Source organism: Manis pentadactyla, chromosome 8, assembly GCF_030020395.1.
Source record: "Manis pentadactyla isolate mManPen7 chromosome 8, mManPen7.hap1, whole genome shotgun sequence".
Classification (NCBI taxonomy): Eukaryota; Metazoa; Chordata; class Mammalia; order Pholidota; family Manidae; genus Manis; species Manis pentadactyla.
This window is the reverse complement of record NC_080026.1, coordinates 82,320,285-82,342,515: the sequence shown is the minus strand read 5'-3', so window position 1 is coordinate 82,342,515 and position 22,231 is coordinate 82,320,285. Positions and strand designations below refer to the sequence as shown.

At 38.1% G+C, this 22,231-nt stretch overlaps 1 protein-coding gene across 5 annotated transcripts in view; it reads left to right on the top strand.

The window, feature by feature from the left end:
• ANK3 (ankyrin 3) overlaps positions 1–22,231 on the top strand; it is a 331,543-nt gene that overhangs the window by 282,996 nt on the left and 26,316 nt on the right. For 3 of the 5 annotated variants that reach the window (XM_057505891.1, XM_057505892.1, XM_036895049.2), the window contains 10 exons: positions 695–791; positions 1,243–1,471; positions 2,073–2,198; positions 2,952–3,074; positions 3,517–3,543; positions 4,634–4,715; positions 8,762–16,561; positions 17,177–17,251; positions 19,724–19,855; positions 20,791–20,934. In XM_057505891.1, coding sequence (XP_057361874.1) covers positions 695–791; positions 1,243–1,471; positions 2,073–2,198; positions 2,952–3,074; positions 3,517–3,543; positions 4,634–4,715; positions 8,762–16,561; positions 17,177–17,251; positions 19,724–19,855; positions 20,791–20,934 — 8,835 coding nt within the window. The remainder of the gene's footprint in view (positions 1–694; positions 792–1,242; positions 1,472–2,072; positions 2,199–2,951; positions 3,075–3,516; positions 3,544–4,633; positions 4,716–8,761; positions 16,562–17,176; positions 17,252–19,723; positions 19,856–20,790; positions 20,935–22,231) is intronic. The other 2 variants (XM_036895053.2, XM_036895055.2) reach the window with 1 other exon arrangement.

Genomic DNA, 22,231 nt, shown 5'->3' with positions numbered 1-22,231 from the left:
AATTGGATGGACTTTGGGGAAAACATTGCTTCCACCACAGCCCCAGGAGGAAAGAAAAGCAGAGTACATGATTATTCTTATCTATTTTACTCACCAGTGTAATCCAATAGGTGAAATATGCAAGACTTAGGAGAACACATTTTGTGATAAGCCTCTGGAATCCAGAGTTCAATTTACCATTTGATAAACCTAATAGGATTTTTAACTGAAAGCCCAAGATTAAGATACGTTGTTTTTTGGTTTGGTTTTGTTTTAAGCATATTTTTAATGATGGATTTCCCCTTTTACCTTGGAAAGTTAAATGACTCAGGCAGGACAAAATGAGCTGCTTAACATTCTTGATATTCTTACCTTTTTAAGAAATAAAAAATAAAGGAAGTATATTGTTTATTTGAAACAACAAATCTCTGCACTTATAATATGTACTTATAACTTGTGGTTGCTCCAAGTTTAAACCATCCATTAGTACCCCAACAGAAAAGTAATTTTGAGAAATCTAGTATCTTACAAGGAGACAGATAACTGTAAGCTAGTAAAAGGAGAACAGAAAGAAAAACTACCTTTAGTACATGTCATTAATTGAAAGTTGAAGTTGTACAAAACATTGGTATGCAGGAAGATAGGATGACAGTGAAAATTTTACAAGAAGCTTCTCCCTATAATAAAGTCACCATATCTGCTGTTTTTTCCCCAGGGGGCACCTCACCTGCTCAGTGGGAAGACATCACCGGAACTACTCCTTTGACATTTATAAAGGATTGTGTCTCTTTTACAACCAATGTTTCAGCCAGGTATGGAAATAAAGGATTCCAAAGGCATTAAGGAATAAGAAGTTCTTAGCAATTCATAAAAACAGATAGGATTTTCCTTTCTCTCCCACTGTCTCCCATAAAAATTCTTGCTTCTTCCAATGGTAAAATAATAGATTAAATTTTTAAGCAGGAATAGAAAGGAAGGCTTATCGTGGGTATATGTAAGAAGAACTTTACGGGAAAGAAAAGAGAAAAATATCCTTGGCATTTTCTTAGCAAAATTGTAGCAAACAATTAACTTAGGGTTTCTGTGTTTGATAAGAGTAAACATCTTTGCTCATTGTTTGAATGAACAAGTTAATGTTTTGTTCATTTCCCTTATATACTCCAATTTTTTTTAACGGTGGTCTTTTTTCAGATTCAGATTTTAAGTCACCTCATTTTCATACTTCTTTTTGGTTTTGCTTTGTTTTGTTTTTGTTTTTCTCAGATTTTGGCTTGCAGACTGCCATCAAGTTTTAGAAACTGTGGGATTAGCCACACAACTGTACAGAGAATTAATATGTGTTCCATATATGGCCAAGTTTGTTGTTTTTGCCAAAATGAATGATCCTGTAGAATCCTCCCTGCGATGTTTCTGCATGACAGATGACAAAGTGGACAAAACTTTAGAGCAGCAAGAGAATTTTGAGGAAGTTGCAAGAAGCAAAGATATTGAGGTACCTTGTTCATAAATTAATTCAGTTACATTCCCCAGATGGGATTTTATTCTGGCTATAATAGCACTCAACCGTAAATACCAAGGACATGACTGATTTCAGTTTTTGTTTAAAAAATCTGATATAGATTCATTCTCAAACTATTTTGTGTTTCTTTGAGGTTATCTTAGTTAACAAGTGTAGTGCTGATGAACCAAAGTCATAGACTCCACTGTCGTGTAGCTGCTGGAGTCATCTTATGTTCGTGATCACTGGCTGTGCTACTCTACCACGACTTTCCTTTCTTAAACCTGTGTCTGTGAGTCAAAATAGCTTTCATAGGCTATGTTAAGTGATGGATGTCAGGCACTTTCTCAAAAATGTTTGAAGTTGCTAGAACAAAAATAAATACGTAATTCTGCCTTGTGTGTTTTCTATCACAATTATGAATTGTGAGCCAACAGAGTTCTTTTTGTGGCAAATAGCACCATATGAGTAGTTTCCTAATAAGGAGAAAAATGTCACACAGAAACATGTCAGTCTTTTAATATTACGTGACTTAAAATCTCAAAGTTCTTTGACTTACATGAACATTAAATTCTGTATTTTGTTTACTTTAAAGGTTCTGGAAGGAAAACCTATTTATGTTGATTGTTATGGAAATCTGGCCCCACTTACCAAAGGAGGACAGCAACTTGTTTTTAACTTTTATGCTTTCAAAGAAAACAGATTGCCATTTTCCATCAAGGTAAACCATCTTCAAAGAGACTCTGAATTTTTTATTAATGAAATACAAAGAAATAAGAAATATAAAGAAAATATTCTAATGATTTACTTAGTTTGAAATATACCACCAAACTGGAATTCACAGGCACAAGGTCAGATTCTATCCTAGTTCTTCCCAAGTGTGCTTTTGAGCCAGGAAAGCTTTATAATTAATAGAATCCTTACCTTTTCAACAGCTAAATGATTGTTTATGTTGAAGCAATGTTTGTAAGATGAAAAGATGAAACAGTCTAGAATAATAAAACGTGTCATACCTGATTAATGCTCAGTAATCAAACCGTGGTTGAAATCCAGATTCAGTATGCAAGTGTCATCTTCATCTCTGATGGAGCCCAAGACGTTCTGAGAGACCATCTTCCTCCCCAGAGAACTGAAGGACATAGGATGGGGTTTTATTATTGTTACTATTGTTGATAAAACTGATGCTTTGAAGAAAAAAAATTATTAGCCAGGAAGAAAATGCCTATAACTGAGACTATGGATTGTCAGGATCGGGCAAACAGACACAGCAATCCTGCATTGAAGCCAGGAGTTGGGCATTCTAAATCTTGCTGAGTTTAAATGTGACCACCTTGATTGACATGTAATTGTTATCATCTTTTACTTTTCCTGCCTTTCGAAGGGCTCCATAAAGCAAGCATACTTAACTCATATATAGACAGGAATCCTTTGAAAAGTCTCTTTCTGTAACTGTCAACTACCGAAATTCTTCTAGATTAGAGACACCAGCCAAGAGCCCTGTGGTCGTCTGTCTTTTCTGAAAGAACCAAAGACAACAAAAGGACTGCCTCAAACAGCTGTTTGCAACTTAAATATCACTCTGCCAGCACATAAAAAGGTATTTTTAAATACTGGTTTATTTTAACTTTCTTTCCCTGATCTTGAAGAAGTATGGGTCCTTGATATACAATTAAGGAATGCTTTGTAACATGATTAAAGCTCTTGAAACAACTTTTTAGTAGTCTTCTTGTGTAGATTAATTAAGTCTTGTTACGTGCTGTTAAAATCTTATGGTTTTTTGTATAATGGAGTCCTCTGTATATTGCTTCTGCTTCTGGTAGTTCACAGATTTTTATGCTTTCAGTAATGTCACACATTAATTTGCCATGAATGTACAGGTCTTGATATTTTTTGTTGGCTTCTTTTGATTTGCTTTGCTTTCTTTTAAATCAGCCTGCGTTTTTGTGCCCCCTACTCAGTCCTTTTCATATCCTGATATTCTTTTCCCTGCTGTCCATTATAATATTCCTTGTCTCTGCAATGCATCTTGGAACCAAAAGGAGACAGAGTCAGATCAAGATGATGAGGTAATATGAACACTTCTGCTTTTACTCTATCAAACATAGAATAGAAATTGAATCTCTGTATATAAAAGAAGTTGCAGAGGGTTGAAGTGTGGGAAATGTATACTTTTGCAGATCTTAGCTTAAGTGAGATAAAGAGTATATATTAATGGTTCCATCTTCCTACACATATACATAAGAGGACTTGAGTACATTCAATAAGATTATAATTCAGCTAATGATTTTTTTAAAAGGAACTAAAGTTCCTGAAACATTTTAAAATGTGGTAGATTGGCATGTATAAATATACATTTGTACATATTTTAACCTAGTATCCACTGTGTTACAGCTTTTAAATCAAGATCATGGGTAGTATATGAAATTTTATTGTACAAATCAACACTTGCTTCACTTAATTAAAAAATATATGCTTAATGGCTATTGATAAATGTTTGATATTCGACTTTAAGAAATTGGCCATTTTTTAAGGACATAATTGACAAGTAAGTTTTGAATGAATTTTTCCTTTTGTCTTCTAATATTTCTCCAAGCTATATAACTGGATTTTTAAAACTCACACCTCAGTAACGTTAAGAAGAATCAACAACCTTAAGACTCAGTAACATTATTTCAGATAAAACCATTAACTTGTTTTTAATTTCCTCATTTACACTTTATACCTATTAACATACAGAACATACAAATGCAATAATTAGAATAAACTTTGTGTGCCCTTTTCTCCTTGAATGTACTCACATATAGTGAGTGTACATTGTGATATATGTGCTTTCAATATGAATGAATTTGGGAAAATTGACTGCTCAGCCTCAGAAGTCTCTGTAATGCTTGTCTTTTTATTTGTAGTTCCCTGTAGTCTGCTGTGTTGGTGCTCTTATATTTGCTAAATGATGGTTATTTGGTTGAGACAATGGGGTGGGCTTGTAGAATCACAATAGAAATAACATTTTCATAAGAAAAATCCATAGGAAGAAAAATATGGATAAACAAGAATACCAACATGCCATCCTACAAAATGTTTCGAAACAATGAAAATGTCATAAGAAAGCTGGACATAGTCTTTCCTTTTTTTTTTTTGTTTTGTTTTCTTTTTCAGACTGAGAAGACAGATAGAAGACAGAGCTTTGCATCTTTAGCTTTACGTAAGCGCTACAGCTACTTGACTGAGCCTGGAATGAGTGAGTTTTCTTAACACATTTACTAATCTTTGTGGGTTTTTATAAGAAGAGACATTTTTTTCTATACATTTGGGGATCATTTGAAAACTTAATGGCAAAAGAAAAACTGCCTGCAGGAAAACTTTCTCGTGAAATCTAAGTAATATATTATATATAGTTGAAAACAGGAGATACAAACACCCCTCAATCATAGCAAAACAGGTTTTCTTAAAACTGTTATCTGTCTTTTTTTTTTAGAAACATCTATTACTTATCTTTCAAAATCTTGACTTCACTTTGATTGTTAACTATGCTGGGAGCTAACATTGTACCAATTTTGCTTTATGTCTGTGCTCAAAAGAGAGAATACTTTTATGTGTGCAAGATGGTAGAAAGGATGATAAAATAACTTTGGTTGTCATTTCATTTCTCTTAATATAGGTAGGTCATTATATCTTAGTCCTGATTGTTTTTCTTCCCACTTTGCAAAAATTATATTTTTCTACCTTCTTGAGGTAGTACTTCTTTCTTATTTCTTCCTCCTCTCTCTGTCCCTCCCCACCCTTCTGCCCATTCTCCCTGCCCTTTATTAAATATCAGTTCTAAAGCCAGTCTTCACTAGATTGGTTAAACCCTCTTCCCTCAATGATTGTTAATTGTTATTGTTAATTTGTTAACTGGCTTACAAGTATCGAGGTATAGATTCATTCGCTCATATTCATTCATTCTGTCTCCCCTCCATCATCCTGTGGATATCACCTCTGGTGATCACTACAGTCCTCAGGATAACTCCTCCACCTGGAGGAACTAAGAGTACTGAGAGAGGCACTATGTATGATTGATGTGGAGTGGTGCTGCTCTAACTAGCAGAGGAGAATTTATATAAAAATTAGTTTTAAATTAGTGAATCATTTCTAGATTTTTTCCGTTACAATTACTTGAGTTCAGGAAGGATTGGACATTTATTAGTAAGATCTATGACTTTGGTTTATCCCACCTTTCCTGAATTCATTTCTGTGGGCCAACGTAGCATAATAAATGTCCAGCTAGGAAATGACTCTACTGCTTAGCTCACATGATGTTCACGTAATCTTCTAGAATCTATAGCTCCTTGCCTACTAGGGAAGCTTTTATATTCAGAAGCAAAAGAGGAAGCATAAGAGAAATCAAACCCTACCATATGCATGAATGTTCTAGATCTTAAGTTTTTCCTCTAGCATAAATGCCTTCCAAGACTGTAAGGGCTAAAATTAACTGCCATTCTGCTACAAAGCAGGGAAGATTCGTTTGTGTGTAACTAGATGGTTTTTCACTTATACTAAATACAACTAAATCTCCTGGATAGAAGTTATCCTTGGATACTATTTTGCGCCAGGGCTAAGGCTCTCCTAAGGTAGCTGGTTGGGACTCCCAGGTAACATCCTTAAGCTTTGGACAGGCTCCATGGACTTCAGGTCAGAGGCACCTCTGGGTAGGTGAGCTCCCATCTAATTCTGATCTCTAAGTTATTTGTTTGGCAGTTGCAAGGTCAGATATATGCTAAGTCAATTGAATTTTTACCCCTTATGAAAGTTTTGCTATTTTTGGTTAGCTTCTGTTAAGGTGTATATAGCTTGTCTTCCTTGACTTTTGACAGAATGAAGAGGGTACTTTTCTGTTTCATGAAAGGCAGCATAATGGTGGTAAATAGAGGAATTAAATGGACTAAGAAGTGACTAAAAGACACCTAAGGAAATGTCATTGCCCCTGAATTGGTGTTAGAACTCCAAGTCAATACGACTTTTCTATCACTATCCTGTCCTTTCCAACCAACCTCCCCAAAATAATTCTGGTTTAATTCAGTGCCTGACATCCAGAAATTCCCTTTGTTGTAAAGTATATCACAAAATATGTGTCATTAAAGCATAAAATGTGTAACTGATCAGTAAATTGGCTGCTTCCTACCAAGTATAAAACTGTAGACATGGATCATAACACTTACTTGCTTGATGGAGCCAGCCTTTGGTGGTAAAGTAGAGCTGCTCTGCCAGCTTCTGGTGGTTATAAAAATAAATTCTCTTGAGACATTGGACTGACCCCAAATCACTGAATTGAAGGAAGCCCTAAACCTTCCATTTGCATTGTGGAGTTTACAGAGGAGTTAAGCAATGTAATGTTGAGAATTATGGCTAGGAGGGGTAAAGAATGGGTTTTTCCTTCGTTCTTCCACTTTTCTTTAGAATATTATGTAAGTTTAGAAAAAGACATGTTCTGAATATTTGAATTTAAATGTACACTAGGAATGAAAATCTTCACCCTTGTGGGAGTAGCTGCTAATCCAAGGACTGGATTGTAGCAGTGGCACGAGCAGAGCATGAAGAGGAGCATAAAAGATGAAGCAGATTCTCATTTCCTCTTCGCGTTTCACTATTACTCTGAACCAGTGCTTTCTGGGAGTGAGACTGTACTCAACTTTGACATAGACCATTAGCCCTTGGCAGGCATCCCAGATCTCTGGCCAGCTCGGTTTGTCTGTCAGCGTTGTGGAAGTAGAGAGGATTGAGTGTGCGTTTGCTCTTCCCGAGGCAATGTGCTTACCTCGTTTGTGTGGTTTTTGTCCCATTGCCCAAGAATGCTGGTATTAAATACATCTTGCCTAGTGATAGGTCTGCCTCATGGCTGCTTCAGAGTCTGGGGTATCTTGAGTCCCATGAATATTCTGGGAAGGCACCAGACTTGGCACCTTTGCCACTGATAAACATACATACAGATATATACTATATCCTGCTACAGACACTTAAATATGGGGTGTTAAAATTATGATTGTGCTTTGTAGATTTTCCCTGTGATACCTTTTGAGAATTAAAAGTATAATAGATTATGAAAAAAAATCTGAGATGAACTATGTGCTTTTCATGCATAATGAAAAAAACACCAGACATGGATATATTTAGTTGCAGATGTTTTTTTTTTAATATGCAGTATTAAATATTTTCCTAAAATCTCAAAAGGTACCAAGACTCCACATCTCGTGGAAAAAATGTACTCTTCTTTCTGAATACTCTTGTGGAAGTATTTTTAAAGTTTATATATTGTGCATAATATGGCATAAAAATTGTATTACTTCAATCGCTTGTTTGCCATGATATATTGTGCATGAAAAAATGTTTTCAGTTGCTTTGCTTGCTTATTATGGTAACCATGAAACATATTTTCTGGGTTTTTTCCCATTTGTATGTGTTTACACATGCATTTTAAAAATCATTTCATACTTTTTTTTTTCACCAAAGGAATATACTGCATGGAAAAGATAAATGCAAACATTCCTTTTCTTTGTTTTTTTCTTTTGAAGTTCTGACTCAGAAAATTTCTTGCTCTTATTGGCTTTTTATGGGTGTGAAGCATAACCGAATCATGCATGGAAGATACAGATTTAAAATCCAGTGGCTTCACAGTTTGCACATCAGTTGCCTGTCACTTAAAAGTTATTTTAGAATCTGCATGAAATAGGCTTGAGTGGTTTTCTAAAAAACAGTTTTAGATATTTAATGTATAGCTACTCACAATTTATGGTTCTAAGTAGGTGCAATCTGTGTCACCTAAAGGTTCAAGGAGAGGGAACATTAGAAATTACTAAAACAAGAGTTACCTGGTTGCACAAAACCAACACGTACCTGTACAGGCAAAACAGAATGGCTACTGATATTTCAAAACCAGCACATAAGAAAGTCAATAGGAAGTAAGGGACCAGTTTTCCATTGTGGTTATTTTTCTCATCCTTTCCTCATGTTTTCTGTTTTTCATTGTTGGCCTATTTGGTTGCAATGTGCTTTTTCTGTCTTTCATTTCACATTGCTCTGTTTTTTATTGATTAATTTATTTTTAACCTTGGATTAGTTATGTATGTAGAAAATTTTTTTCCTCTTTTACTTAATTGTTCGTTTTGCCTCTTCCACTCTTAAATCATGCAAACAATTGTACTTGCTTCTGTAATATTTCAAAGTTTACTGACCAATTTTTTTCTCTGGTCTCTCTGTTTCTCAACCATTTTTGTTGATTTTGTGTTTGATTTCATTTTAAAATTTAAGAAACAGTTGAACGGAGTGCAGGAGCAACAAGATCCCTCCCCACCACTTACTCATACAAGCCATTCTTTTCTACAAGACCATACCAGTCCTGGACAGCAGCTCCGATTACAGTGCCTGGGCCAGCCAAGTCGGGCTTCACTTCCTTATCAAGTTCTTCCTCTAATACTCCGTCAGCTTCTCCATTAAAATCAATATGGTCTGTTTCGACTCCTTCTCCAATCAAATCCACGTTAGGCGCGTCAACTACATCTTCAGTTAAATCCATTAGTGATGTGGCATCTCCAATTAGATCCTTTCGGACAATTTCTTCGCCAATAAAAACAGTGGTGTCACAATCTCCGTACAATATCCAAGTTCCCTCTGGTACCCTGGTTAGAGCTCCCGCAGTCACGGAAGCCTCACCTTTAAAAGGGCTGGCATCCAGTTCCACATTTTCCTCTCGAACCTCTCCTGTGACTACAGCAGGGTCTCTCCTGGAGAGGTCATCAATTACTATGACACCCCCGGCCTCCCCCAAGTCAAACATTAACATGTATTCCTCAAGTTTGCCATTTAAGTCAATTATCACATCAGCAGCACCACTCATATCTTCACCTTTAAAGTCAGTGGCGTCGCCAGCCAAAGCAGCAGTTGATGTCATTTCATCAGCTAAAGTTACCATGGCCTCTTCTCTCTCATCACCTGTGAAACAGATGCCTGGACATGCAGAGGTAGCATTAGTCAATGGATCTATTTCCCCTCTGAAATATCCATCATCTTCAACTCTGATTAATGGATGCAAAGTCACTGCCACATTACAGGAAAAAATTTCTACAGCTACAAACTCTGTGAGCTCTGTGGTTAATGCAGCCACGGACATGGTTGAGAAAGTGTTTTCTACCACAACAGCAATGCCATTTTCCCCACTCAGGTCCTATGTTTCTTCAGCACCATCAGCTTTTCAGTCTCTAAGAACTCCTTCCGCAAGTGCACTCTATACATCTCTTGGGTCGTCAATATCTGCAACTACCTCATCTGTAACTTCATCAATAATAACAGTACCAGTATACTCTGTAGTCAATGTTTTGCCAGAACCAGCATTAAAGAAACTTCCAGACTCAAATTCACTTACAAAATCAGCAGCAGCCTTGCTGTCACCCATTAAAACATTGACTACGGAGACGCATCCTCAGCCCCATTTCAATCGAACTTCATCTCCAGTTAAATCATCCATGTTCCTTGCACCCTCTGCCCTTAAGTTGTCTACAGCATCTTCTTTATCTTCCAGTCAGGAGATACTAAAAGATGTGGCTGAAATGAAAGAGGACCTGATGCGAATGACTGCCATACTGCAGACGGATGTGCCTGAGGAGAAGCCCTTCCGCCCTGAGCCCCCAAAGGAGGGAAGGATCGATGACGAAGAACCTTTCAGAATTGTTGAGAAAGTGAAGGAAGACTTAGTGAAAGTCAGTGAAATCCTTAAAAAAGATGTGTGTGTAGATAATAAAGGACCACCCAAATCACCAAAGAGTGACAAAGGACATTCTCCTGAAGATGACTGGATAGAATTTAGTTCAGAAGAACTAAGGGAAGCACGACAGCAAGCCGCTGCGAGCCATTCTCCGTCTCTGCCTGAGAGAGTGCAAGGAAGAGCAAAGGCCACCTCTGAAAAGGATTACAACTTGACCAAAGTTATTGATTACCTGACAAATGATATTGGGAGCAGTTCGCTGACCAACTTAAAGTACAAGTTTGAGGATGCAAAGAAGGATGGTGAAGAGAGACAGAAAAGAATTCTAAAACCCGCGATCGCTTTGCAGGAACACAAACTCAAAATGCCTCCAGCCTCCATGAGGCCTTCCACCTCTGAGAAAGAGTTATGCAAAATGGCTGATTCCTTTTTTGGAACAGATACCATTTTAGAGTCTCCAGACGACTTTTCTCAACATGACCAAGATAAAAGTCCCTTGTCTGACAGTGGCTTTGAAACAAGAAGTGAAAAAACACCTTCAGCCCCCCAAAGCGCTGAAAGCACTGGTCCAAAGCCACTTTTCCATGAAGTCCCCATCCCTCCTGTCATCACAGAAACAAGAACTGAAGTGGTTCATGTCATCAGGAGTTATGAGCCCTCAGCTGGAGATGCTCCCCAGGCCCAGGCAGAGGAGCCTGTGTCACCCAAACCTCCACCTACCTTTATGGAACTGGAACCAAAGCCCACCACTTCCAGTATTAAGGAAAAAGTTAAAGCATTTCAGATGAAAGCCAATAGTGAAGAAGATGACCACAATCGAGTATTGAGCAAAGGCATGCGTGTTAAAGAAGAGACTCACATAACCACAACCACCAGAATGGTTTATCATTCTCCACCAGCCAGTGAAGGTGCCTCTGAGAGGATCGAAGAAACCATGTCCGTCCATGACATTATGAAGGCCTTTCAGTCCGGGCGGGATCCTTCCAAAGAACTAGCAGGTCTGTTTGAACATAAGTCAGCAGTGTCTCCAGATGGTCCCAAGTCTGCTGCTGACTCCTCAGCCCAGCATGCAGAGAAGGACAACCAAATGAAACCCAAACTGGAGCGTATAATAGAAGTCCACATCGAAAAAGGTAACCAAGCTGAGCCCACTGAAGTCATTATTAGAGAAACCAAAAAGCATCCAGAAAAGGAAATGTATGTGTATCAGAAAGACTTATCCCGGGGAGATATTAACCTAAAAGATTTTCTGCCAGAAAAACACGATGCTTTTCCTTGTTCAGAGGAACAGGGTCAGCAAGAAGAAGAGGAACTTACCGCTGAAGAGTCATTGCCTTCTTATCTGGAGTCTTCCAGAGTAAACACTCCTGTGTCCCAAGAAGAAGATAGTCGCCCTAGTTCTGCTCAGCTCATATCTGATGACTCTTACAAAACATTGAAGCTTTTGAGTCAACACTCAATAGAATACCATGACGATGAGTTGTCAGAACTAAGAGGGGAGTCTTACAGGTTTGCTGAGAAAATGCTTCTGTCAGAAAAGCTAGATGTATCTCAGTCTGATACTGAGGAATCAGTTACAGACCATGCAGGACCCCCTAGCTCAGAGTTACAGGGGTCTGATAAGCGGTCCAGAGAAAAAGTAGTCACTGCCCCCAAAAAAGAAATTCTCTCCAAAATCTGTAAAGATGTATCTGAAAATGGTGTAGGTAAAGTGTCTAAAGATGAGCATTTTGATAAAGTGACAGTGTTGCACTATTCTGGCGATGTTAGTAGTCCAAAACATGCCATGTGGATGCGCTTTACTGAGGACAGATTAGACAGAGGTAGAGAGAAATTGATATATGAAGATAGGGTGGACAGGACTGTGAAGGAAGCTGAAGAAAAACTGACTGAAGTGTCACAGTTTTTTCGTGACAAAACTGAAAAGCTAAACGATGAGCTGCGGTCCCCAGAGAAAAAGCCACGCCCTCAAAATGGCAAAGAGTACTCGCCTTCATGCTCTACTGGTAGCAGCCCTGACACAGCCCTGCTGCCAGGACTGGTGGCACCCAGTGATGAGTGGGTTAAGGCAAGGCAGCATGGCCGTGACAGACAAGGCCTCCCCACAGCCAGCGAGAGCAAGGCATCCAGTGTGCCCAGCAGTCCGGAGAACAAGGATCTTCCCCGGCAGACTCAGGACAGCAGGTCCACCAAGGAAGCCAAGGAAAGTACTTCACAGAGCAAAGCACCAGAAGGGCCCCAGTCTGGGTTTCAGCTCAAACAGTCTAAACTCAGTTCCATTAGACTAAAATTTGAACAAGGCACACAGGCAAAAATTAAGGACATGTCTCAAGAGGACAAAAAGCCTGATGGCCAATCCAGAATCCCAGTTAAGAAAATCCAGGAGAGCAAGCTACCTGTCTACCAAGTTTTTGCTAGAGAAAAACAGCAGAAGGCCATAGACCTCTCAGAAGAAAATGTGTCTGTACAAAATGACTTTATGTTGTTGAAAGCTAAAGATGAGCGTGCCCAAAGCAATGAGATTATTGTAAATGATTCTGGCTCTGACGATGTGAGAAAACAGAGAACGGAGATGTCAAGTAAAGCAATGCCTGACTCTTATTCTGAGCAACAGGCTAAAGACTTGGCATGTCATGTAACCTCAGATTTAGCAACTAAGGGACCATGGGACAGAAAGGTCTTTAGAACATGGGAAAGTTCTGGAGCCATTAACAATAAGCCACAGAAAGAAAAACTTTCACACGTGCTTGTTCATGATGTAAGAGAGAATCACACTGGTCACCCTGAGAGTAAAACTGTTGATCAAAGAAATGAAGTTGTGTCTGTGACTGAGAGAGAACACCAATTGTTAACAAATGGTTCTCTCTCAGAAATTAAGGAAATGACTGTAAAATCTCCCTCCAAAAAGGTCTTATACAGGGAATATGTTGTAAAAGAAGGAGAACACCCAGGTGGACCTCTTGAACAACCTTCCAGGAAAAGTGAGAGTCCCGCCATGTCACACATCCCAGTCAGAGCTGCAGATGAGAGGAAAATGCTGTCTTCTCATATTCCTGATGGTTTTCGCGAGCAGCCGACATTCCCAAAACATGAACTATCACAAAAGTTACCCCAATCATGTCTGAGTAAAGAGACAGTTGAGACACAGCACTTTAATTCTATAGAAGATGAAAAAGTTACCTATTCAGAAATCAGCAGAGTTTCCAAACATCAGAGTTATGTAGGCTTATGTCCACCTCTCGATGACACGGAAACCTCCCCCACCAAATCTCCTGATTCTTTAGAGTTTAGCCCAGGAAAGGAATCTCCCTCTAGTGATGTATTTGACCACAGTCCCATTGATGGATTGGAAAAAGTTGCACCACTAGCCCAGACAGAGGGAGGGAAAGAGATAAAAACTTTACCAGTTTATGTCAGTTTCGTACAGGTGGGGAAGCAATATGAAAAGGAGATACAACAGGGAAGTGTAAAAAAGATCGTAAGTCAGGAATGTAAGACAGTCCAAGAGACCAGGGGGACCTTTTATACAACTAGACAGCAAAAGCAGCCTCCTTCTCCCCAAGGTAGTCCAGAAGATGATACTCTAGAGCAAGTTTCCTTTCTAGACAGTTCTGGGAAAAGCCCTTTAACCCCAGAAACACCCAGTTCAGAGGAAGTGAGTTATGAATTTACGTCTAAGACACCAGACTCGCTCATAGCTTATATACCAGGCAAACCCAGCCCAATTCCCGAAGTTTCTGAGGAATCTGAGGAGGAGGAGCAGGCCAAGTCAGCCTCCTTAAAGCAGACTACAGTGGAGGAAACAGTTGAGCGTGAAATGCCTAACAGTGTGAGCAAAGACTCTAACCAAAGATCTAAAAATAACAGAGTTGCCTATATTGAATTTCCCCCTCCTCCACCACTGGATGAAGACCAGATCGAGTCAGATAAGAAACATCATTATGTCCCTGAAAAAGAGGTTGACATGATTGAAGTCAATCTGCAAGATGAGCATGACAAGTACCAGCTGGCGGAACCAGTCATCAGAGTGCAGCCACCTTCACCAGTTCCTCCTGGGGCAGACGTCAGTGATTCGAGCGATGATGAATCTATTTATCAACCAGTCCCAGTTAAAAAATATACCTTTAAATTAAAGGAGGTAGACAGTGAACAAAAAGAAATGACAAAATCCAAACCTTCTGCTGACAAGCCTTCTGACCAGAAAGAACTGGAAACCAGTGGATCTGGAAAAGATAACGAATTTGGCCTCAGCCTTGATTCACCTCAGAATGAAACTGCCCAGAATGGGAACAATGACCAGTCCATCACGGAGTGCTCCATTGCTACCACGGCAGAGTTTTCTCATGATACAGATGCCACAGAGATCGACTCTCTGGACGGCTACGACTTGCAAGATGAGGATGACGGCTTGACAGAGAGTGATTCTAAACTCCCAAGTCAAGCCATGGAAATTAAGAAAGATGTGTGGACCACAGAGGGTATTCTGAAGCCAGCTGATCGCTCCTTTAGCCAAAGCAAACTTGAAGTTATTGAGGAGGAGGGAAGGATGGGACCAGATGAAGATAAGCCACCTTCTAAAAGTTCTTCGTCTGAAAAGACCCCTGACAAAACTGATCAGAAGTCAGGGGCCCAGTTTTTCACATTAGAAGGCAGACATCCCGACAGATCAGTGTTTCCTGATACTTACTTCAGTTACAAAGTAGATGAAGAATTTGCTACTCCTTTTAAAACAGTAGCTACCAAAGGTCTAGATTTTGACCCTTGGTCTAATAACCGAGGGGACGATGAAGTTTTTGACGGTAAATCCCGGGAAGATGAAACTAAGCCATTTGGTCTGGCTGTGGAAGACCATTCTCCAGCAACGACCCCTGATACAACGCCAGCCAGAACACCAACTGATGAAAGTACCCCAACTAGTGAGCCTAACCCCTTCCCATTTCATGAAGGAAAAATGTTTGAGATGACTCGCAGTGGTGCAATTGACATGAGCAAGAGGGATTTTGTTGAAGAAAGGCTCCAATTTTTCCAGATTGGTGAGCATACTTCTGAAGGGAAGTCAGGGGACCAGGGGGAAGGGGATAAAAGTATGGTCACTGCCACACCACAGCCACAGTCAGGGGACACCACTGTAGAAAACAGTCTAGAGAGAAATGTAGAGATGCCTACAGTCGAACCTAACCCCAGCGCCCCGACCAGCGGAGAGTGTCAGGAAGCCCCCTCCAGTAGTGGCTCCCTGGAGAAAGCAGCAGCCAGTAACACCTCCAAAGTTGACCCCAAGTTGCGCACGCCTATAAAGATGGGAATTTCTGCATCTACCATGACCATGAAGAAAGAAGGCCCTGGAGAAGTAGCAGATAAGATAGAAGCTGTGCTGGCCAGCTGCCAGGGGTTAGAGAATGAAGCTGCAACAGTGATTTCAAATGCAGCCAATAGCCACATGGGCACTAGGCCCCAAGAAAAACATGATTTCCAAAAAGATAACTTTAACAACAACAACAATTTGGATTCATCCACTATGCAGACAGATAGTGTTATAAGTAATGTAGGTCTGACAGAACATTCTGACTCTGCACCCACTTGTACCACAGAGAAAGCTATTCCAGTGAAAAGCTCATCAGGAAAAAAGACAGGGGTGCCACAAGGACACTATGTAAGAGATAAGCAGAAAGTTCCTGGAGAGCAGGAAAAGACAAAGCAATCAGTAGGAATTAGGCAAAAATCCAAGCTTCCCATAAAGGCCACTTCACCAAAAGTTATCTTCCCACCAACTCATACGCCAAACATTAAAGTGAGCAAAATGAAGCAGGTTAGTCAGTCTGAGAAAACCAAAATGCTTACCTCTTTTTCATGTGTAGATATAAAGTCCAGAATCCCAGTAAAAAACACACACAGGGATGACACAGTTTCAGTTAGAAAAACATATGCCTCACAAAAGCAAGGGCAGGCAGAAAAAGGCAAGGCCAAACAGCTCCCATCCAAGTTGCCAGTAAAGGTAAGAGCCACCTGTGTCACCACCACCACCACCACCACCACCACCACCACCACAACAGTTAAAGTTAAGAAGAGTCAGCTTAAGGAAGTATGTAAACATTCCATTGAATATTTTAAGGGCATTAGTGGTGAGACCTTAAAGCTTGTGGACCGCCTCTCTGAAGAAGACAAAAAGATGCAGTCCGAGCTGTCCGATGAGGAAGACAGTACCTCAAGAAACACATCGTTGTCCGAGACTTCCCGGGGTGGCCCGCCTTCAGTTACAACGAAGTCTGCTAGAGATAAGAAAACAGAGGCAGCGCCTTTAAAATCAAAGAGTGAAAAGGCCGGCAGTGAGAAAAGGAGCAGTAGGCGGACTGGTGAGAATGAAGGCAGTCAGGTTTCTTGAGCGCTCTTTGCTCACATCCTGGAGAACGACCATAGTTTGTAAACACTTTCCAACTTGTAGACTCTAGTGCATGACCTGTTGTGATTGCCTGTGGAGTGACTTAACCGTAGTTTCTCATTCTGTCATTGTCATCTGTATGTGCTATACTCTTCTTTCTTCCTTTTAACAAAACTACACTGTAGACAGCTAGGGAAGCATGCTGAAGATATTGATGTCATTCAAGATGAGCAACTATTTTTTTAATGTGCTAATGAATATGATTCTGTCAAAGCACAGGCACAGCTGTTGAAACCCCATCATAGTGTTTGCACCAGCCCAACAATTCTGTAACTGTTGTTAAGTAGCTAACTTGTCAGCATGTTCAATCCCATTACATTGAGCATCCATGTAGTCTGACATTTGGCCTGATGCAGGTGAAAATCAAGTGAGCCATGTGAAAAAAGAAGTGTTCATGTAGGTGATTAGGACACATTTAAGTGTACAGTGTTAGCATTAGTCTCTGTAAAATCTGAGTACTGCTAAAAGTAATTTTCCATTATTGTATCTTTCTTGATGATTATTTTAATTAAGAAATTGTGAATCGTAGGTCCTCAGAGTCCATGTGAACGGACAGATATCAGGATGGCAATAGTAGCCGATCACCTGGGACTTAGTTGGACAGGTAAGTGTGTATACTCCTGAATGAAACAAATGCAGATGCTTAATTTCTTTGTCTTACACGCAAGTGGCTCATTATAAAAGAAAAAGACAAAAATAAGCAACAAATAAAAAAATTTTTTATCACCTATAATTCTAGCTACCCAGAGATAATTACTGATATTACCCAGAGATAGTATTTTGCTTCTTTAAAGGTGAAAATAAGGTTCTATGTTAATTGGATAATTCTGCTTTGTAGTTTTGATGTTAACTGGGGCCCCAATTCCTACATCAACTAAATCAGAGAAATTTTAAGCTTTATAGGTTGAGTGGGTTTTTTCTTTTTTAAACAATAATAGGTATTTCATTTTCTCTAAAGTCATCTTGGCATACCATCAGCAACATACATTCTACTCTAGGGAAATAATTAGCTCCACTATTAAAAGGGAATGTGAAACTAGAATATTGCAAACAAGGTCAGCTAAATTGTTTTTCTTTGAATGTCCTAAGTCCCACCCATCTGAACACATTAAATCCTCCTCTTAGGCATAATGCTAATAAACGGGAGCATAGTGGAGCTCTAAAAAGACAGGCGGTCTGAGTAATCTTTTCCAGGTTGTTGAGAGTTAATAGCAATTCACTATGTATAAATGTTGCTAACATAAAATTAATAATTACATTTTAACATTGAACAGTATAATCTGAAAATATACTGGAACAAATTTTTATTTTGCAACATTATATGCCCATAAAACTATTAGATTAGATTATTAGATAGAATATCAACCAAATTTAAGATTCAGTCCTTAAATTTTTGAGAACATGTGACATGAGAATACCCAAACATAAAGCCATAAAACTGTAAAATTCTTAGTGACAGTGTGTCTTTGCTCTTCATTGAGTCTCTATAGAAAGAATACAGTTGGATCATGAGGGCTTTATGGGTAGTAGGGAGCATTGTCTCTTGCAACACTAAGCAATGAAGAACTTAAAATTTAGCTTTTCTCATTTGAGTTACAATATGTTAAATGAAGATTATTAGGAAATTTAGCATTTAGAAAACCAAAATTTACATCTGTCCCTCAGGACCACTCATTAACATCTTAATGTACTTTTATTCTTTTTTTTTTATTCTTTTTTTATAAAAAGCTCTTAAAATGTTATATATACAATGTAATTTTTTTTACTTTGTAGTTCAACATTTCTACAAAATATTCTCTGATCTGGGTTTTAATGGGTAAATAACATCCAACAGACATAACTTTACAATGGTATTTTTCTAACTGTGGGTCACAGTGCACTAGTGAGTGAGTCATGAAATCAGCTCATATTTTTTGTTTTTAAATGGAACAAAATGGAGATGAAAACATGTATTACATGTAATAAGGCAGTTCTGATCTATGAAGATCTGGTTTCATTATTTAAATGCCATGATATACAGTCTTTTCTAACTGAAGGCTGTCATCAGGAGTTTGCAAGTCACTGCATTATGTTAATTAACTCTTCTCCTTTGATTCAACACCTGGATTATTTTCAATTCTCATTAGTACAAGCCTAAAATGAACACTCATGTGTTAAATCATTGTGTCCAACCCTGTGTATTGTCATGATAGATTTCTGGACGTGAAATCACTTGGTCAAAGGATATGGACTTTTTTAAGCCTCTGAATGCATTTTGCCAAATTGTTGGAAATACTTCTTAAGCAGGATAGAATCTCAACCAATTCCTTATCAACGGAAGGATTTCTTCCCATTTCTTCTTACCATTTAGGGTAAATACATACCCAATAAATTTTTGTAATGGCATAAAAATATACAGTAAAAAGTAAGTCTTCTTTCATCTTTGACTCCTAAATTATCCTCTCCCAAGGCAGCCACTAATATTCCTATCTTATGTATCTTTCCAAGGACACAAACACTGTGCACTTAACTAGAGTGAGTGTGTGGGTTTATAAATTTAGACAGAAAGCTAGCTTGCTTTTACTTTTTTACACAAGTGGCAGTGTACCAGAAACAGTGATCTGGCCTGGAGTCATCATTTAACCTACCAAGTGGAGTTCAGGGAACTTAGAGACATACCGAGTAAAATACTATGTACTTGATGAAGACTGCCTAGGGCAAAGCATGCCAGCACCTCTTATGCCATATTTGTGAAGTGCAGATCCCTACCTATCTTGTATGAAGTTTGCTCACATTGCAGGGAATCATTTGGCTGAATTAAAAGAACCCAGCTCTTTGACATATCAAGAATATAAAACAATCTCTAAAGGGACTCTCATTGCAGTTAAGTAATTACCTCCAGAGCGTTTAGTCACTCGCTGTGTATGATCACTACTTTTCTGTGAAATCAAGTATATAAAGATGAATGCCCAAGGCTAGACTTTGGTTTTATTATAAAATTCCTTTCCCTTTTTTTAACAGTTGAGTGTTACTATTATGAAATACATGTGATAAAAGTAGAATATGAAATCTTAATAACTCTTTTTCTTTTCCACAGAACTGGCAAGGGAACTGAATTTTTCAGTGGATGAAATCAATCAAATACGTGTGGAAAATCCAAATTCTTTAATTTCTCAAAGCTTCATGTTATTAAAAAAATGGGTTACCAGAGACGGAAAAAATGCTACAAGTATGCTGAAATTATATTACTTTAACTTTCAAAACTGCACATATCCAATATTTTAGATGAGCCTACTGCTGATAAATCACAGTGCTCATAGCAAGTCTTTTGAAGTTATATTTGTTTGCTACTATTCTAAACTTAGGTCTTTAGGAAGCTTTTCAGAAAGCAAGTAGTAGAGAACTTTTTGCATTTTGTCTGTGGTTCTCTCTGTGACCATCAAAAATTAAAATATAATTTTAATTATAAGTCAAGTTAAGTCATGGGGCAGTAGTCAGAAAACTGAATTATAAGTTAATGTATAATTGTAAGTTAAGTCATAGGGCAGTAGTCAGAAAACTGAAGTTACTTCTGTAGCTAGAGATTGATACACAAGAAGGTGGAGAAAGAAGAATAGGCTCAGATCATGTTGTGCAGCTGGTCTGTGATAGCAGGAAATTCTCTAATATTGTTGGGTTGGGTGGTGTGAGGTTGGGTGGGGTGGGCAGTACTATACTATGACAAGTGCCAACCCACAACAATGTGGAGTAAGTAAGTGGGTGTTTGCCTGTGTCAGCCTGACGCCTTAGTTAGTGATTAAAATACTAAGCCTCAAATACGTGGGTGACCTATTTTAACAGTCTAAAAGGAGAGGAACATGTAAAAATTTTAACAGATCCCCTTATAACTAGGAGTCTACTTACTTTGAGGCCCAATTGCTCTGCACCTTACAATGGCATCAGTATTGCTGTCATCACACACAGCTCCACAAAGTGATTTTTCTGACCCTAACATGTCTTCCCATGGTGGTGAGCTTTCTGAGCCCCTTGGATAGTGATATTGCACAGCTGTGGTACAGAGGAGCTAAAGAAGTGTCGGAGGGGCAAGAAAGTCATGCCTGTGTGTGGATATTGTGATGGTGACTAATGTCATTGGGTTTCCAATCTTTTTTTCTCCTTTTTCAGCTGATGCCTTAACTTCGGTCTTGACAAAAATTAATCGAATAGATATAGTGACTCTGCTAGAAGGACCAATATTTGATTATGGAAATATTTCAGGCACCAGAAGTTTTGCAGATGAGAACAATGTTTTCCATGACCCTGTTGATGGTAATTGAATTTAGTGTTCATATTTATTTAATCATTTGATAAAATTTGAAAGTGCAGTAGGACAAGGCAGTCACTTAAAACTAACTAAATTGTGATTTGCTTAATTTCTCATTTTCATAGTATTTTATCTGCTGGAGTCTACAAATAAACACTCTGACAAAACAAACGATAAATGTCATATAAAATACAATGAGGTAGCAGAGCAGAAGTTCACTGAGTTGGTTATTTCAAATATTTTATATGACCAAATGGAAGAAAAGTTAGTATCTAGAGAATGCATTACTTTTGTCATTTGCATGTTAATCTAAAAATGTAGTGAACTCTTTTATTCATATATGTGCTTCACTACATAAGCAAGGTTCTGGGTCAGGTTTAAGCATGTACTGAAAAAGTCTAATGTATCTCTCAAAAAAGTGCTTTAGTTATTTAGCATTATTTTAACTTCATATGCTGCCATTTATTGCTTGGAAAAATCCGACTTGGTCTATCATATATAGAAAGCATAACTTCTTAATTCAGTGAGCATAGATGTCACTAATAATTCCTCTTTCACATTAATTTATGTATGTCATCTTTTCTTCATTATGTAAATTGAGGTTTGTTTTCATCAAATTATTAAGAAAAGTGTAACAAATATCTTACTATGTTTTTCAAGATGCTTGCCTTCTTTCACAAATGGAACTTTATCCTTATAACGAATTTTGAGTAAAACATGACTATGGTGTGGAGACAGGGAGAGGAGCTAAGGGAATTTTTCTAAGTTTTGAAAAATTTTATAGTGATTTTCTTCTATTTGTAATCTGGCAAAGTTACATTAACAAGAATAAATAACTTCTGATTCTGCATAGATTATGTAGTAAAAGAACAATTCTTAGAAAGTTTCTGTTACTAAAGTCAACAGAAATTTTAAAGCATATCTTGTTATCCATATACCATAAACATAATGGGTTATAATGCTAAAGTGGTTTCTTTTTATATATACCATAGAACCCTGGAAAAAAGCTCTCTTCAAGGTTTTGTCTTGTATGTGAGACCATATATCAGTAACCAAACTCTCTTTGCATCTGAATAAAGATAGACTGGTATTACATCAAATTCTGAAATATTGCCAAGTTACAGTTTAGAGAATGTTTTAATATTCTTTGATGGGAAATATTTTTTAAGAAAAGTAGCTCTAATAAGATCAAGAGAAAATAATGGAAATAAGTCTGAAATTTTCATTTAACATTTTAAAACCAGAATATCATTAAATAAATTCACCAGGGCTTTTTTTTTCTACATCTTAATATTTTATATT